The following is a 19,435-nucleotide window of genomic DNA, read 5'->3' as shown; positions in this document are numbered from 1 at the left end:
GCCGCTTGCCAGCTACGCCTTGGCTGGCGCAGGGGGCAGCACCACGCATGCACAGCGCTCCCAGGAAGGGAAAGTCCTCAACTTACGACCGGTTGGGTAGTCCTCAACTCACAACCGGTTGGGTAGTCCTCGACTTACGACCGGTTGGGGTTGCGGCATTAAAAAGGTTGAGAACCACTGATCTAGGTTCATTCTATGCTATTGAGCTTTCAAAACTGAGGAATCATTTGCATGTCTTGCTGGTCCCAGTAAAAAAAGCACTACATCAACCTTTTTTTTTTTAAGGAATAACACATAATGGCATCCTCAAATTGCCCATTGTCCATCTCAAAGTGACCTTTGCTTGGTTATTTGTTATTGCCCTTCAAAACTGTGTTTTTCTCATCTTTGTTATTACAAATAGTGGCAAGTGGTCAGTTTGTGACAAATTATTTGGTAAATCTGGAAAATGACACAGGCCTTAGTCACTGATTTTAGGAACATTGTCTTTTGCCTGCAGACCAGTCAGAACTCTGCCACTGTGCCAAAAAGCCATCCCTTCAACATCTCTTGCCAACCCATGGCAGAGAGGACAGGGAGAGCAGGAAAAGTGAAACAAATCTCCAACTTCCATGGGATTAGAAAGGGTGCTTTGCCCCCAGTCTTTCCTTTCCTTCTCTTGGAAGGAGGTATTCTTCTGCTTCTTTCTTCACCTGTTTCTGGTGTGGCTGGAAACTCTATTGAAACAGAGTAAGGTTGGAAGCATGGTCCAAACTTCTTTAAATGTCAAAGATTTTTGCAAGCTCCAGCATTGAACTTTAACATTACTGAATGGAAGAGCAGTGAATCATTCTTTTTATATCTTGGGACCTGAGGCTTCTTTGAGATAATAACTACTTTCTCACCAAGGCCGTTACATCAAATGGAGACTGTCAATCTGAATCTCAGACTGCATGGAGATTTCCTTGCCTTTGTTTTTTACCTGCAACCATCCCTTGTACTCATGCAGAAACTTTCCACATGATTCAAAAGCTCCAGAAGGCAAAACACACAAGCTGCAACTACAAGATTTATAATTCACTCATCACAGTATGGATTTATTAAAAAACATGCTTCTGACCAAATTTGCTTGGTGATTGATATTTTTGATATCACAGCAGATACATTGGAATCAGATCTAATTTTGTTGGATGCTGAAGAAGACTTCAATTTGATCCAGATCGAATTTATGAAGTGGGTTCTAAGAAGATAGGTATTTCCACTCTCTTTTGTTTACTGAATTACAATTTTGTGTCTTCATCCAGTTTTGCTTTTTGTTTTCTTTTGATGCCTTTGAGTCAATGTTAACTCCTGGTGATTGCCTGGACAAGTTATAGTGCTTTAACTACTGCACAAAACTAGCTCTCTTCATTCATTGTCTAGAATTATTAGGTACTGATTTATTTCTACGCTTATTATCTGATATCATGGCACTGAACAAGGATGCCTCTTATCTGTATAAATCTCCAATGTGGTTCTTGAAACATCAACCTCTTTTGTAAGAGAATCTCAAACTATTAAGGATGTAGTAATGCTCAACAGTTATTACAAATTGTGCTTATATGCTGATATTATGTCTATCCTTGATAATTATGCAACACATTAAAAAAGCTTATTAAAGTTGTAAAGCAATATGGTTTAATCCTAATTCTCAAAGAATGGTTAAAAAGGGATGGACATTAAATCTTTTGTGTCAGTGTAAGAAATTTGAAGTTTCTTATGAGATCTGGTGTTCTCCAGCTACAGCCTTGCTTTGGTTTCAAATCACTGTGTGTGTAAATATAATATTGGGTACTAGAAATATTAAAGGATATGGAATTTGTCATCTCACGAAGAGCTTTGTCTCTTTTAACAACAAAAAGGATAATTTTATTAAATAGAGAACTTATTTATCTATGTTTTGAACATCTCTTTATTCTAACGAGAAGATGCAATATAACTCTCAGATGTTGATTTAATAATAAATTAAGGAGTGAATTTATTTTGTTTCATCATCTGTATAATCTGTATCAAATAATTTTTTTCTGTTAATTAGTTTTCTTCTTTGGACAGTTTAACTTATTTTAATCATTACATTATGTTAGATTTTCTTTCTTCACTATATAATCACTACCTTTTTTGTTTTATAGAGCTGCAATTTTTTATAGTTCAATATAAACAAACTTTAAGAAATTAAAGCTGCCACCGTCTGCAAATACAGACATTATCATGCAGTATTGCCTCGACAGCAATAAAGTTATGCACCTCTCAGCCTTGTAAACAAAGAAATTTGTTTCAACGTCGTATGAAATTGCGTCGCAAATCATTCGATTAGAGAACTACATCTCCCAAGATATTTCAACCGGCCCTGCTGCGATTGGCTAGTAAGTACGTGACATCATCTGTTTTGACTCTGAGAGGTCACATGTTTGGGGTCTTCTTTGTTTAGTGTTGAGCTCGAACTTGAAAAAGACAAAAAGAGCGAGCGGCGAGCGAGCTTAAGGAGAACGAAGCGGGAGGCTTGCTACTGGGACTCTTAATTCCAGGGAAAAGCGACAGACAGGTAAACGTCTTCACTGAACAGTTGCTGAGAACTGAGCTGAATTCCTTGAGGCCAAATATGTCATTGGGGGCCGGGTGATCATTTCTGTTTCAGCAGAAACACATACAAAACAATAATACTAATGCCATTAATCTTAAACAGCTTGATTTTAGTGCTAACACTCGTCTGATAAGAAAAAATATATAACACCCCCCCACACACACACACACATACATTGCCCCATCCTTTCGCTTTTCGCGAAAACGTGTTAAATACAATGTAATGGAGTTTAAAATGTATATGGATTCTTTGTAAAATCTGGCCATTATATGGCCAGAGAAAAGGATACTAGCGGTGATTTCTTTCTTCTGTTGCAAGCGCGAAAAAAAGACACATAGCACAAATCAGAACACCGTTAGTGCTGTTGAATGTTTTGTTTGTGCAACCAGAAAGGAAGTGGAATTCATCAGAAGGGGAAAACAATATGCGTGGCGGCGGTGGCGGGTGAGGCGCGTAAAGCGGCTTGCTTTCCTTCTCGACCACTTCTTTAAAATGCGTAAATCTGGATTTGCACTGTTGACGAGAATGATTTCGGCGACTTGTAAAGTGCTAGATTTCGTCTTTTTTAAGGAATCTTTCGTATTTAAGAAAGTTAAATAGATCTACTAACTACAGGTTGTATTTTCCCCTTCCTCTTTCTCGCTTCCAAGTAGTGGTTGGACTTCTATTTCTGTTTGGACCGATTAGAAAGTTTTGGCCAGCAGATTTGGGTTATTTCTGAGAACATCGAGAAATTCGCCCATTGTTTCCCCCTACCCCCAACTGCTTTAGTCACTATAAGCTCCGTTTGGTGACCCTTCTACGGTTAGAGGCAAATGCACAGCCTAAAAAACAATCTATGTAGTCGCCCCTCTCCCGGGCTCATCGACACATTCCCGGGAGATCGATCCCGGTGCGTAGAATTTCTCTCCCCCCCCCCCCCCAATGAGGCGGTTGGAGAAATGGCTGTTGGCTGGTCCCTCCACTGGACTAGACCAGTTTTTCCAAAGGGGAGGACAGAAATAGCTTCAAAAACCCTTAAGCCGACGGCATTTTTTTTAAGGACGTTAGGTATAATTTATATGAGGGAAAAGAAAAGAAAAAGACGATGAAAAGTAGGTACCAATCTAAACGAGTTTTTTCCAAGTTGATTCACCCTCCCCAAAATATTGCAGCTTCCTTCTCCATCTTGAGAACTAAAGGAAAGGGTGGCAAAGGTTGCTGCTGATTGGAGCACTCCCCAGCTGAAGACGAAGGAAGAAGTGAGCGTGCTTGAAAAATTGTATTCTCTAATTGGACATAAAATGCGGGGAGGCGGGTCTTGCTGCCTGCTCTCTTCGGGTGAAGGTGAACTGTAGGATGTGTTTATGCAAGCTCGCCTGGCAGTTGCTCGGGTTCGACTCGAGGCCAGTTGTGTAACAGCTGGCGGCGCTGATTTGGAGTTACGAGGCGGTAGTGTTCCTTTAAGGTTTCTAAGAACTTCGTCTGTTAGGTCAGCGGGGTGCTGGCGTAACCGCGAAAGGTTTTGTCTCTATAAACCGAGTTGCCCTAGCGCTCTGGCAACCTGAGCCTCTTTCCAGATGGCCCTCAGGGAAACAACGTAGAATTTCATTTATCAAGCCACCTTACACCCTCGATCCTTAGAAATACGAATACGAACGTGTAACTTAATGGCATCGAAGTCATCCCGAAACTATAAGTGGGTCCACGTACATTACCGTGTATAGTAAGAGGGAAACCCCATATATGAGCTTGACTTGTTCTTAGGAAAAGAGTGCCTGGTGATTGATGTCCGGTGTTTGGTTTTGGAAATCTCTTCAAATAATACATTGAATTGCAGTAGAACTGTTGCAGTTGGATTTATAAAACTTTATGTAGGAATGAATTAAAGTAATCTTGGAGGCTTCTTGCAAACCAACAAAACATTAATCTGCTTTCCCAAAATAGTATAGAGTAGCAAAGCTTCACATCATAAAACATAGATTTTTTTCCCCTTCCGTTCAATCATGTCTATTTCTCAGAGACTGTCTGGATGGGTCAGCTGCAGGGTTTTTGGCAAGGTTTTTCAGAAGTTATTTGCCTCCCTCTTTCCCATGATTGAGAGAAAGTGACTGGCCCAAGATCACCTAACTGATTTAGTACCCAAGGTGTGAGTAGAGCTCACAGTTTCTAGCCCCATGCTTTGACCACTACACCAAACTGTCTATCAATTATTTCATTTAACTCATAGTGAAATGTAAAGCAGTAAATATTACACTACTAATTATTATCCATTATTTTGTTATTTTATATAATGATACCAGTTTTCATGATTGACCTGTTCAATGTTTGGATGAGAAACTGATGGGAAATTCTAGCACTGTAGAGTTCTATTTGAAAAAGACTTTGCTTTTTTTTTTTCTTTTTTAGAGCAACGAAGAAGAAAATGCAGTTGCTTCATCTTAAGGAGTTATAATTTCAAATTTATGTCCCAGGAGAGAAGGGATCAGAGTTCCAGGGCTAACTTGAGATGAATATGATGAAGTAGAATTAGACAGACTTAAAGGAAGTAAACATCTTTGGTTCCTGTAATTTACCTAATCATTATATGAGGACTGTACTAATTCTGTGCAACATTTGGTAGGTAAAATCAAGCAACTTAAAGTAATATTTTCACAAAAACTACAGTGGAAGTAAAGAGGCATGAAATTGATAAGTGAGATTTATCATTTTAACTCTGTGGTGAAGTAATTTAAAATGCTTTAGGCTATCCACGTTCCTTCTACCATAATCATTAAACTGATTTGCTTGCCATGAAGGGTTTTAAATGCGACAACCAGCAAAATGAATTAAGCCCAAAAATCTACTGGCAATCAATACAGTGACTTCAGGAGTAGTATTATTTTTACTTGAAAGGTACAAGACAGCTGGTTTGGAAAAGGAAGTCATCTTCTACCCAGATACGTTGGTATCTTCAGTGGCACACACAGCTAGAGAAACACTGATCTATTTCAACCATCATTTTAACATAATAAATAGGTACTTTGTTTTGTTAGCCCAGTAGTCTATTCAATAACCATAGTTTTAAAAATCATTGGTAAATGTTACAGTATGTCTAAACCCCGTCTATGCACATTTAGAATATAAAAATTTTGAATAAATTTTATTTTTTTTCTTAACTTCATGAAATTTCTACTACTGTAATGGTTATCATGTCTTCCAAAAAGAAACAGACCTCTCTAGTTCAGTTTATTGTTTACTGAAATAAAACATCCATGTCTAACTAACATGTTCACTTTGTTTCAGATTCAAAGGTTTTAGTGGTGTTCAAGTTCAAGTGTTAAACTGAGAAAGAGCTTCCATTTTGATAATTCAGAAATTAAAGGAATGAATATTTGTTAACCTAAGTAGAATTGATACAGTTTGCATGAGTTGAAGAGGACAGGACTGAATGAAAAGACTTTCGATCTTTCCCTTTATGCTTATCTACCTTGACTCAATTGTTGGATGGCTGCCAGTGATGATTAATACATCAGCAGTCCAATTATAGGCTTCTAAGATTTTCTGGATTACTATTTCATATTTATTTTCCCTCAGGTCATGGTTTTAACGACAGATAAACATAAAATTCACTACAGCCTACTTAAGAAAATCTTCAAATATTACAATACAAATGTTTCTCATGTATCTTCACTAATTCTGTTGATATTTTTTCTACAATACCAAATAGAGTTAAAATGAATTATTTGTAATTGCTAAAGCCCTGTTAGCTTATGCTGACCAGTGTGGTCAGTAACTAGGCATATTTTCCAAGAGAATTCTGTAGGATTTCTTTCTCTTTCTTTCTCCCAGTTTTCCCACCAGAGATCTATAAAGAAAAATTACTAGTGTCTTTAAATAGCGGGTCCAGTGTGAGAATGGAGATGTTTGGATACAAAACTATCCCCATCTTGCTTCTATATCTTTCATTTTGATGTATATTAGATGTATATGCAAACAGCTTTTCATAGCTAAAGTGAAAGTGATGCTTATGAGGATGAAGTTGTAGGTAATTCTCCCTCCCCAAAACACCTCTTCATGTAATAGTATTTAATCTCCCTTCAAAGGTATTCATTCATTCATTCATTCAATATATTCTGTAAAATATCCCTGTGTTAAAGAACTATCAGGATTGGTTAGTTTAGCAAAATAGCTTTAAGACAGAAGAGTTTAGCTTTTGAGACATTGTTTGATCCTTTTGACCAAGCAACACTAGTCCTTATTGCATGGCTGACCTGATGTTTTATTTATTGTAATAATGTCTTTGTACAGTAGTCTGAAATATTTTTAAAATATCTATTTTTAGCACCAAGAAGATATTCATCACATCTATTCTCCTTGATTGCATAAACAATTGATGTAACCATGGTACTTATACTGGGGCGCAGATTGAACAGAGGGGATAGTCGGGTCCAAGAATCCCCAGTCACCAAGCGTAAAGTTTTTGAAATGGACCCAAAGTCTTTATCAGGCCATGAGTTCTTTGACTTTTCTTCTGGATCATCCCATGCTGAAAGTATACTTCAGATCTTCAATGAATTTCGTGACAGTCGCTTGTTCACAGATGTAATAATCTGTGTTGAAGGCAGAGAATTTCCCTGTCATCGTGCTGTTCTTTCAGCTTGCAGCAGCTACTTCAGAGCTATGTTTTGCAATGATCACAGAGAAAGTCGGGAGATGTTGGTAGAAATTAATGGAATTTTTGCTGAAGCCATGGATTGTTTTTTACAATATGTATATACAGGCAAGGTAAAAATCACCACAGATAATGTGCAGTACCTGTTTGAAACATCAAGTCTGTTTCAGATAAGTGTTTTGCGTGATGCATGTGCTAAGTTCCTAGAAGAGCAGTTAGATCCTTGTAATTGTCTAGGAATTCAACGTTTTGCTGATACACATTCTCTGAAAACACTCTTTACAAAATGCAAAAATTTTGCACTGCAAAATTTTGAGGATGTGGCCCAGCATGAAGAATTTCTTGAACTTGGAAAAGATGAACTTATTGATTACATTTGCAGTGATGAACTAGTTATAAGCAAAGAGGAGATGGCGTTTGAAGCAGTTATGCATTGGGTATACCGGGCTGTGGAATCCAGGCGCTCAGTTCTACAAGAAATTCTCACACATGTGAGACTGCCTTTGTTACATCCTAACTACTTTGTTCAGACAGTGGAAGTAGATCAGTTGATCCAAAATTCACCTGAATGTTACCAATTGTTGCATGAAGCAAGAAGATACCATGTCCTTGGAAATGAAATGATGTCTCCAAGAACTAGACCACGAAGGTAAGATGATCTGCCAAGTAGCTGTCTGTTGCATTCCAGAATAATTTCTCCATTATACTTCTATTCAGGGTGTTCAGCTATTAACTTTATAGTTCGATTTGCACATGGAAAAAACAAGTGTGTATGCTGCTCAGTCACTACCATTTAACTGCCTATGCTGAAGGGAGTAATTAAGTGATTCCTATTTTCTGGTCATGTTGTCCTATGCTTGGGGTAGGCAACCTTGGCTCTTTTATGACTCGTGGACTTCAACTTCCAGAATTCCTGAGCCAGCCATGCTGAAGGGAAAGGGAAAGGTTTCCAAGCTGAGCCATGCTGGCTCAGGAATTCTGGGGGTTGAAGTCCACGAGTCATAAAAGAGCCAAGGTTGCCTACCCCTGTCCTATGCGAACCACAGTCCAAAAAAACCTAGAGAGTACAAGCTTAGATGGTGCTTGGTTGCTCAATTCTATTCTCATTCATATACTGACTTAAATTCATTCTGTCTAATTGTTTACTTGTGACCTGAGCCAGTACTATCAGTCAGTAAAGGTATATCTGGAAATCATCAGGTTGCTTAACAATGTTTTCAAATGTGTATGTTGATTAGGAAGAGTTTTTCTTGCCTCACTACTTGGTTAAAGTGAGAATTTTTCCAAATGTTTATTTTAGTAGGCAAGACTTGAGATCTTTTTTTGAAATGTAGCGCTTCAGTCAATTTTAGGTACTGTTGCTAAAATGTTAAAGTATTTAAAGTATAAATATATTTTGTGTTTATAGATCAACTGGCTACTCTGAAGTTATAGTTGTTGTTGGAGGTTGTGAGCGTGTTGGGGGATTTAATTTGCCATATACAGAATGTTATGACCCAATGACAGGAGAGTGGAAATCCCTGGCAAAATTACCAGAATTTACAAAATCTGAGTATGCAGTTTGTGCTTTGAGGAATGACATCCTTGTTTCAGGTAATAATTTTATATTATTTGGGGGGAGGGAGATATAATACCGTAGAAAAATTACTGCTATTTTAAAGAACATATCTTTTTTAATACCTATTTTACTACCTCTTTGTGCATTGGAGAGTAGCTCAATAAAGTGAACATAGAGGTGATTTATGTATCCATTTCTGAATAACTCTGAAAAGTCTTCTTCATTTATATATGTTGATTTCAAATATAAGGAATGTTCAACTTCCATGTTCAACCTGTATATTTGATCTGGTTTCCACTGAAATATTATTCCAGAAAATGTTCTTTGATTAGAAGAGTTTTATATCCGTTATTTTGTGGTCAAGAAGTTTTGAAGGTATATGATTGTTCTGCATTTAATCTTTAGCAGTATAAACTAGAGGTTTACAAAACATTTCACATTGAAACAGTTTGAATTTGAGGTAGTCATTTTGAAAACTGGCAGCATTTTGTATTCAAAACAGATGTTTTAAGCTTTCTGAACCTAAACACTTCCAAAATGGTCAAAGCAACATATCTAGCTTGAAAGAACCTTTTCAGATTCATAACAGAGCATTTCAAACTTCAAACATTTCAAACTCAGAAAAACATTTTATATACTTCTCCCTGCAACATAGTAATGCATTTTCCACAGTGAAGCCCAATAGTGACAGTGTTTATCTAATAATAACCAGTTCTGTTTTTCAATAAGGTGGAAGAATCAACAGCCGTGATGTATGGATTTATAATTCTCAACTTAACATTTGGATCAGAGTTGCTTCTCTAAATAAAGGGAGATGGCGCCATAAAATGGCTGTCCTCCTTGGTAAGGTAAGAGATCTTTATTAGATACTTAATTTCTTAAATACGGTTGCAATAAAACACTAACACAAAATCACATTGAATTCTCTGTCTTAAAGATGAGGTTTGGTGTTGAAATATGTCATTTTAATCTGGTTTGTGGATATACTGTATACATTACATTTGATGCAAAGTTGCTGTTGAAAATGGGTTTCTTAATGTCACTTTTATTTAGCAAGCAGCCTTTCTTATATCTTATTATGATACACACACACACACAGAGAGAGAGAGAGAGAGAGAGAGAGAGAGAGAGAGAGAGAGAGAGAGAGAGAGAGACAAACACATACATACTTTTTATAGCCAAAGGACAGAAACAGAAAATACTGTTAAAGATAATGAAATAAATCAACATATTGAATAACGTCAAGATAGCAAGTTATAAATATGGGATATGTTTGTGCTTCATGTTTTCTATTTTCTGCTGCTACACAATATTTGATATAGTCTGAGTTGAAGAGAATTTGGTCATGTGAAGTGTTGCATGATGAAGTAGGAGTAAGATAGGCATTACGAATATCCTTTCAGGTTTTGTGTAACTTGGCATTTCTGTCACTAAAAAAATTAGAAGACAAACACATGAGGATAACATTTTCTACATATTCCAACAGGTGTATGTGGTTGGAGGATATGATGGGCAAAATCGGCTGAGTAGTGTGGAGTGTTATGACTCTTTTTCCAATCGATGGACAGAGGTAGCTTCACTTAAAGAAGCTGTCAGTTCTCCAGCAGTTACCAGTTGTGTGGGCAAACTGTTTGTGATTGGTGGAGGTCCAGATGATAACACATGCTCTGATAAGGTTTGGTATTTGAATTAACTTTTCTCACATTAGTAATATTTAAAAAATATATTGTCTTCTATTAAAGAATGAAAGCACACATACACATATACCTATTTTGTCCTTTCTCGCAAAATTCTTCAAAACTTTTAACAAGCATGTTTTATAAATCCAATATAAGAAAATTATCCAGGTTACTCTCTTGGTTTATTATTTGCATATCCATTTTAATTATTAAACATCAGTCATTTCTTTTGTGTGTGGAATGTCACATCTTTTTCCATGTCAAGAATGGAAAAGACACCTCCAACTCAGTTTCAGTCTCGTCTTTTACTCAGTCCCTCCATAGAGTCACATGTCTCTGATAACACATTTAATATTAACTTCTGAGCCCATTTTTCAAAATAATATCAGTTAGACTATTCTGCTCCATTCTGTAAATGTAAATCAAGTCTGTTTTTTTTTAATTATAATGTTTAATTACCTTTAGTGTCCACATTTTAAAATCTTACTTTAAAAAATAAATAAAAGCATTGTCCCACAGGAAGGATTCTTTATAATAAATTCCTAACTCTTATTTCAAATTTATCTGAACCCCTGGTCTGTTGGTAACTTTCTAAAATCAAAATTTTAATCATCATGTTTATTGGTTATTTATTCAAAAAATGTTTTAAATTTTAAACTTGTAGCTAAAATTTTGTTTTGATGAAATTGAAGGGACACTCACCCAATGCTGTCAAACTTGCCAATCCAAAGGTTTTTAACTGAAAAGCAGTTAACAAATAATTTCTGAAAGTGATTAAAAAATAAATATGCAAAGCCAGTGTCCTTTTAAAGACAATGGACTGTGGTTTGAGCACGATGGCTACTCCCTCATGTCCCAGAGCTCTAAAACCTCAAGAGCCTGCTATCTTGCAGTCTCCTCCCAGGGAACAGCTGTCTGGAGCACATCTTAAGTTTCCTTGTCCAGAGAGATTCATAAAGCCAATTGCTACTTCTCTGATTCAATGTATTACTGATTGCTTGACTTATTTTTGAACCATTATGTGAAATAATACATTTTACACATTTTGCAACTGTCATTAAATGTTGTTGGTTTAAGGGGATTTTTTTTAACAGGAGTACAACTGAGGACAACTTGAGCCTATTTTACTCTTAGGTGAAGATTAGGTAAAGGCAGCATCATGACTGTGCAGGATTTATGCTGTGGTTCAGTATAAGTGATAACAAAGCCTGAAAGTGATGATTTCTCTGCAACAAATAGTTTTCACTACTTATACATAACCAAAGAGAGAGAGATTCCTCAATTTGGTCAAGATTCAGTAGTTCCAGATTAGAAAGTTTAATGGCTTACAGAGTCTGCAGGCCAGAATATTTTCTTTTCAGAATTTCACATATTAAGGAAACTATTATCATATGGTGAAACTGACTTGCTTTCAAGTTTATATTTTAAAATGTATTTTAAACCATATTTTTAACTATGTTGGATCCAGATAACACACTGAATAGCAAAGAATTTAAAAACAAGCTTGCTAGAGAAAGTGAGAGGGCACATATACGAACCCAGGGAAAGGCAAGTCTTATTTTTCTCAGGATAAACTGTGATTCCTCAAGACATTCAAGTACATCTTTTATTTTTAAACAATTATACTTGCTAACTAAGCCAAAAAGAAAGTATGCAAATTTTATAATTCTTATGGTAAATGAAGGATAATCTTTGATTTGCTCATTATTTATTGCAATACTTAGTGAATGATGTTAAGAATCAAAGGAAGCAGAATTTATAAGTACTATATAATATACAGAAGAGGTGCTAAAAATTAACATGTATTTCCTTCTCTTAAGGTTCAGTCATATGATCCTGATACTAATTCTTGGCTCCTCCGTGCAACAATTCCCATTGCGAAGAGATGTATTACAGCTGTATCATTAAACAATCTCATTTATGTTGCTGGAGGACTCACAAAAGTGATATATTGCTATGATCCAGTTGAAGATTATTGGATGCATGTGCAGAACACGTTTAGCAGACAGGTAACAACTAAGGGCTAAAAAAATGCTCATATCTACAAATAAAGATATGTTAACATAAAATGATTAAGTGCAAAATTAGGAAAGCTTTTTATTTTTGTGATACATGTTTGCTTTTCATGAAATTGATACTGGAGCATTGGGCTTTTATTCCATAGGGCAAAGTGAATTTTGCCATCATGCTGTACTTAAAGAAGTAAGCAAGTTTTTCCAATTTAGGTCTCCAAATATACTGAATTTATTGGCTAGCATCATAATTTCGATGGGAAATTATGGAAGTCCAATATATTTGGAGGGTACAAAACAGTTTTGCTTAAAGGTATAATTCAGCATAAGAATAACTGAAATATCTGGAAAGTTTTATGATGGTACTATGCTGGAAGTTTGCAGAAACCATCTCTGGACTGAGCTTGATATTTGATGGTTTTCATTAAAAAATCGATTGATTTAGAATTTGCCCATATTAATATCTATAAGAGGCAGAAAGCATGATACAAAAGTTTATTGACAGGGAATATACCAAGCCTAAGCTTAAGAAAAGAGATCTATAAAAGAATGATTTAGTATATTTCTAGCAAAGCAATTATTTTAACATAATTTCACTCTTTCTCTTTTTGATCTGATGATCAGGAAAACTGTGGCATGTCTGTCTGTAATGGAAAAATCTATATCCTTGGTGGGAGAAGAGAAAATGGAGAAGCCACAGATACTATTCTTTGTTATGACCCTGCAACAAGCATCATTACAGGAGTAGCTGCCATGCCCAGACCAGTATCATACCATGGCTGTGTGACTATTCACAGATACAACGATAAGAAGAATTTTTGAGTAAGAAATTAGGCTCATATTATTGCCAGGATTTTTAGGATTCATTTTAAGAACAGGAAAGCAGCCTTTTCCAAAGTGTCATATGGAAAGAAACACTGTTGTGTTTAAAGTCTGAAATGTAATCAGACTTGATTGTTAAATATTTCCCATAGTTACGATTTTTAACTTCTTCTGAAATCATTTACAGTTGATGTTATTAAATAGATCATACTCATGTCCATATTGTATTTTTTCAAGTTTATTTCAAATAGTTTCACCTGTATTTTTCATATTTTAATGTGACAAGTACTGTGATAAGTCAATGTGAAAAACTGAGTTTATATATGTGTAAATGGTTTAAGTAATATTTGCCTTTTATTTTCTTTCATTAATTGAATTTATAGAGCCACTGTTAGAATAATGTTTAAAATATATGAAAATAATATAAGTCTATGTTGTCTTGTATCATCATGAAAGATTTTTCATCAGAAAGCATATTAAAAATATTTAGGTCCATCTGTATGTAGAATCACTCAGTTAAAGGGGAGTTTCATTTTTGTTAGTATGTGATTACTTTTCATTTTACTTCTAAATGAGACCTTAAAACATCTTAGTTACTTACTTAGTTATTTGCTTAGTTAGTTTTTAAATCTTCAGAATTTCCATTTGAAATACATCATAGCTGTCCATCAGAAGCCCAAAGAAGCAATAATTAGAATTAAACTCTGCCACTCACTATGTTGGGCTTCAGTATTGTTCCCAAATTGTTAAATAACAACTTTAGATTTCAAAAAATTCAATAATAAGGAGCTTTTGCTTAAGATACAGTAAAACCAATGAACAAGCAGTTGATTAATCATTATCTTCTATTAAAGAATGAAAGCATCTGCCATGTAGCTGTTATTAATATTTTTCCAGGTAGCATCTCTCTGTGACATGGATCATTTTCTGAATTGCTTTTTTTTCTGTAGCATACCCTGTACAACTTGAAAAAAATTGGCATATTTTAGTCTAGAAAATGCATATTAAAACATGGTTTCTAGATGTGAAAATGATAAGTATACATGTCGCCAGCACTTTTGTGTTGCATATTACTGTGATCAGTAGTTGTATGATAGTACAAGAACATATTTTACAAGGAAAATTCATTATGCTATTTTGTACATCATTGTTTCCTTCTTGAATATTTTCCACATAATTATTACACTGCTGTGAATATTACGAATTTTCCTTGGACATTCTCGCATAGGTAAGTTATGTATATTCTTTTTCCATGCTCCATTTTTACATCTGTTGTTCATGTTCATACAGTTGTTTAACTAGACTATAAGCCTTAGTCTCCCACATTTAACCTTATCAGAAACTGAGTGAAGCAAGTTTCCCTTAAAAATATGCCTGATTAAAGAGTTTTAGTGGATTTTCAAGCAGTTATGTACTATGTGACGTTTCTGGTACTTGGAATTCATCAAACTTTTGTTTTAACGAGGATATGGCTCAAAATCAATTATTTACTAAGTGCTTTCTTTTCTATTTGTGTGTTTGCAGTAGGTACCTTTAAATATTTTTAGCATTGACTATACAGTACTTCTATTATTGGAAGCATTTGTGCTGATGTGCAATAGATTATACATGTAATTTTTCAGTAATATATGAATTAACAGTTAAATGAGTTTGGTTTCTGTGACTAGAGCAATCCAGTTAAGTCGTTTTGCTCCAGCAGTGAAACAAAAATAGATTTTTATTGAAATCAAAGGGGTTGTTTCCCCTCTTGATTTCATTGGGAAGCTATTCTGTTAGTGAAAAGAAATGCACTCCATTTCACCAATAACATAAAAATACATTAAGGGAGAGCTAGGCAACCTGTTGCCTTTGAATCTCCTTTTGCAGCCCACAAAACTGTGGCCACTGTTTCTGAAAACTGACAATAATTTTTCCTGCCATTTCAAGAGCAATAGCAAACAAAAACTATCGAGTTTTCTATAGCAAGTCCTGTCAAAGTTAAAAATTGGGAACTCCATGAATTCCCTTAAAAACATCCTCTTGTCCACATATGTCCTGTTTTGTAATCTTTATTCCTTTATCCTACAAAATCCATTTTAGTGTGTCCCTTGACCATCACATTCACTACTTTTGCATGAAATATATCACTTGGCAGGAGATTTTTGTTAAAATTTTTGTTAAAATCCTATTTTGAATGTACAAAGTACACAAATGGCTGAACCAACTGGACTTAACCAATTGGACTTAACAGTATCTTTTTTTCTTGGCAACTATTTTGGAAAAGTTCCATTTAAAAACAAGGTATACCTAGATACGGTATGGTAATGGTATGTATACCTCTACTTGGTATGTTTGCTTGCTTATTTTCAGCTATAGTGATGATATTTTTTTTCCTTAAAACCTCCTTGCAACTACTGTTGGGTCGTATTTGATCATAATTAACTTCAGGAAATTCCTGTTTATAGTTCTGAATGAACCAAGTTGCAAATATCTGTTTGAAAATGTCAATGCATGTCACTTGTTTATACAGCTTGATAGATTGTGCCAAATAAATCTTGCTTGCCATCTATAGGAAATTTGCCCTATTTTACATTTTGGTTATTTCTATTTTAATTTTGCATGCTTACTGTTATACTTAAATCCACTCAATCCAATTCGAAGGGGCATAGCAGGGGGAAAAAAATTACCTTATAGATATTTACATATTTCAGTAAGAATCATTACAGGTATATAATCTATAGTTTACTTGGTTTTATTGTAATATGCTGGATTTTTTTCCTATAACTACAGTCACTGGCATACATTTTGATGCTAACAGTTGCCCATTGTTTGATTACAGTTGTCAGCACCTTAGACTTGTATCTACAAGGCCCATATATAGCTGTACTTTTGTAGCACAGCATTTATAAGGCCATTCTCTTAAAAACTCAGTAGCTCAAGGGAAACACCTTTTCATAACCTTAAAGCATCCTTTTGCAAGTCATTGTTTCAAAAGCCATTTCCATTTGTGTATACTTTGTTTTGTTAGTAAGTCCCAGTTGAAGTATCTGGGTATGTAACATGCACACTCAAGGCAGCTGGGATGCGATGTGCAATCTCTCTGGAAGACATAGACGACTGAATGCTTTGAAAGGGCCTAATCCATGCAGACCAATGATTTATTATGCATTTGTCCCAAATGCTTTGCAAAATCTTGCCATGTTACTTCATCAGAGTTGTGGAATCTGTATTCTTAATCAGACATCCTGCTAACTTATCTCATTTTTTGAAAAAGAAAGCATTTTCCTTTGGCCTTTTCATTCCTTTATATAATTCTACCATGTGTAAAAAGTGAACAATGTAATAAAAAAGTAGAATATGATAAAGTAATCTCTCAATAAATTTATGCCTGATGTTATATTTAAAAAGTCTATGCAACTATTCTGGGGGGGGGGAGCAGATGACTTTTATTAAAATATACCTAGAATTATTTTCACAAAGTTCCAATTTTTGTAAATAGGAACCATTGTTAATGTCTAATGTATACTAAGTTTTTGTAGGTTGAATAATTGCAAACCAGCAACTAATCTTGATCTTGCAGTTTTTGTGTGCTTTCTATTGTAAATAAAAATGTTTTGTTACTATTTCTAAGATGCATATTTAATATGTATTTAAAACTGTACTATTCTGTAATACTCTGCACTTGGCCTTTTATAGTTGTGGAACAGCAACCTGCTTGTGATTCTGACAGGCTTTTTTTCTGTTTACATTAAAATTGAAACAAATGGTTGTATCAAATGCAGAGAATGAATGTACACAGTAGTAATTCAATAGATAACAAGTGTGCATGTTTAATATATATTTCAGGATGTCCAGGCAATGTATATGCCTCACAAAACATATGAGGTGCACAAATGATTTATTTTTACTTATTTCCACATTTGGTATTAAGAATCTGCTGCTAATTGCAGTTTTCCTGTGTGAAAAAAAAAAAATACTCACTGTAGAAATCGACCTTCTATCCTTCACAGATTGCTTGATCTTTGTTAATGAAAATCTTTCATTTGTGAAGGATTCCAAAATGGTTGGAATCCAGGCAGCAGCATGCTAATACTAAACAAAACAATTTGCATGTGAAATTTTAAAACAGTGGTTCTCAACCTGTGGATCGGGACCCCATTTGGGGTCGAACGACCATTTCATGGGGGTCGCCAACCCACGTTGTCTGCCATTTTTTCCCTTTTCCCTAGCTGTCCTACTCCCTCTTATTGGTGGGCACACCCACTTGGGGGTCACCACAACATGGGGAACTGTATTATGGGGTCACGGCATTAGAAAGGTTGAGAACCACGGTTTTAAAAGTAGCTGAATATTTACTCAGAAAATGTATTGGTCACTGAATTATGTGGCTGAAGTTATTTGGTTCTTATGCAATCCTGGAAATACTTTTAATTACACTGCTACCTAGTTCTTAAAAGATTGCACCTATATGAGTATGTTCCTGAAAATTTAGCACAGGGCTGAACAACATACATGTCTCATGTGACACTTCAACATCCCATTTTCAAAAGCCCAACAAATCTGACTGTTGACAGCATGATTTTTGTTTTGTTTTGTTTTGAAATACTATTAGAAGTGGAAGCAGAAGGTCTCTAGGACAGTGCTTCTCAACGTTTGTGTGACGGCGACCCCCATCACACAAACGTTCTGCGCATGCGCGGTGCGCATGCGCGACGGCCCCATGCGCGGTGCGCATGCGCAGCACCCCCCATGCGTGACGCGCGTGCGTGAGGCCGCCCCCATGCGTGGCGTGCGTGCGCGGTGCGGCCCCCATGCGTGGCACGCGTGCGCGGGGGGCCATGTGCGGTGCGCGGCGCCACCCCCATGCGCGGCGCGTGTGCACAGCCCCCCCATGTGCGGCACGCGTGCACGGCGCCGTGAAAAATAGCGGATCGCCGCCTTTGGCGACCCCCGAAAAATGGTCGATCGACCCCAAATGGGGTCGCGACCCATAGGTTGAGAACCGCTGCTCTAGGAGTTAAATTGTATTTATATCTTTAATCTACCCAAATGAGCAGAAATCTGTCACTTCCTATGAGATCCTCAGGGAATCTTGTATCTGGCCAAGGAAGAGTACAGTAATCTCCAATTCTTGGAAAACCACCCATCTCTATTATAGCATATTCTATTTCACTGCATCATCACGTATCCTATCATGTTTAAAAATCATGGAAAATTTACAAGAGGGAGTTAACCATCCTGAGTTACATGAAGATAGACCAAGCTAAGTTTCACTTTTTCTGATACAAAATTTGTCCTTTATAAATTTCCTGTTATAGAAGGATTTAGCTGAAAAATGAAACAAAAATACCCACTTTTTTTTCCTCTTCTCAACTTTTGTGAATATTTAGAGAAATACTACAGGTTAGATGGCAGCTAACCTCATATGAAGCTTACTGGGTGAAATCTTCAGTTATACCACAAAACACTGAACTAGGGACAGTAATTCTAATGATTTGGTCATTTTTACTGTACTTACCAATATGCTTTATAATGATACTGTTGTCTTTTATTGAATTCTGTTTATTTTTTTAGCTTGCATTATAATACTGGAGTGTATCAGTAGGTATTTTAATGTTATGTGTATGTATTTATAAGTATGTGTGATTTTTTTTGATGATTGCTTATAAATTATTCTTTTTAAAGCTACTATGGGTTGAAGCAATATGTGAGGGTGAAACGCATTTGATTGTAGTTTATTTGCATAATTAATCCAAAGAACTGAACTGTATATTGTAAATAAATCCATTTTAATATAATCTTTCCCCCAAAGACAAATTCAGAATAAACATTGCTAATTTGCATCATTCTGTTTTCCTATTTCATTCAAAAATTTAGATCTTTATTATGTAAACGTATATTACTTATTGATTTAGATCCTGCTTTTCTGACAATTACAAGATCCTAAAACTGAAAAACAATGTAAAATAAAACACAGATGCTCTTTCATAATTTAGTATTTAACCACTAAGGCTACATGTACATGTACTTTGTACTGAATACACTTGTACTTTGAAACATATTCAAAAAACCGTTAGTAGCCAGTGCAGGATTTTCAACATGAGAATGTGTTCTCAGTTGCTGCAGTATTCAGTATTCCAGTCAATATATTTT

At 35.7% G+C, this 19,435-nt stretch overlaps 1 protein-coding gene across 4 annotated transcripts; it reads left to right on the top strand.

Moving 5' to 3' along the window:
- Positions 1-2,403: 2,403 nt before the first annotated feature.
- Positions 2,404-17,852, top strand: KLHL24 (kelch like family member 24). Of its 4 annotated transcripts, none has more exons than XM_039357049.1 (8): positions 2,404-2,560; positions 4,988-5,197; positions 6,903-7,881; positions 8,641-8,825; positions 9,520-9,638; positions 10,277-10,465; positions 12,290-12,478; positions 13,106-17,852. In XM_039357049.1, exons 3-8 carry the CDS (start codon positions 6,962-6,964, stop codon positions 13,301-13,303), a joined length of 1,800 nt encoding a protein of 599 aa, XP_039212983.1. In that variant the 5' UTR covers positions 2,404-2,560; positions 4,988-5,197; positions 6,903-6,961; the 3' UTR covers positions 13,304-17,852. The 4 variants fall into 4 exon arrangements, with proteins under 4 accessions (XP_039212983.1, XP_039212986.1, XP_039212985.1 ...); XM_039357051.1 differs by lacking the exon at positions 2,404-2,560 and adding an exon at positions 3,619-4,030; XM_039357050.1 differs by lacking the exon at positions 2,404-2,560 and adding an exon at positions 3,619-4,070.
- The last annotated feature ends 1,583 nt before the right edge of the window (positions 17,853-19,435 follow it).

This window comes from Crotalus tigris, unplaced genomic scaffold (genome assembly GCF_016545835.1).
Source record: "Crotalus tigris isolate CLP2741 ecotype Arizona unplaced genomic scaffold, ASM1654583v1 scf7180000018862.1388955, whole genome shotgun sequence".
Lineage (NCBI taxonomy): Eukaryota > Metazoa > Chordata > Lepidosauria > Squamata > Viperidae > Crotalus > Crotalus tigris.
This window is presented reverse-complemented; position numbering and strand designations above follow the sequence as displayed.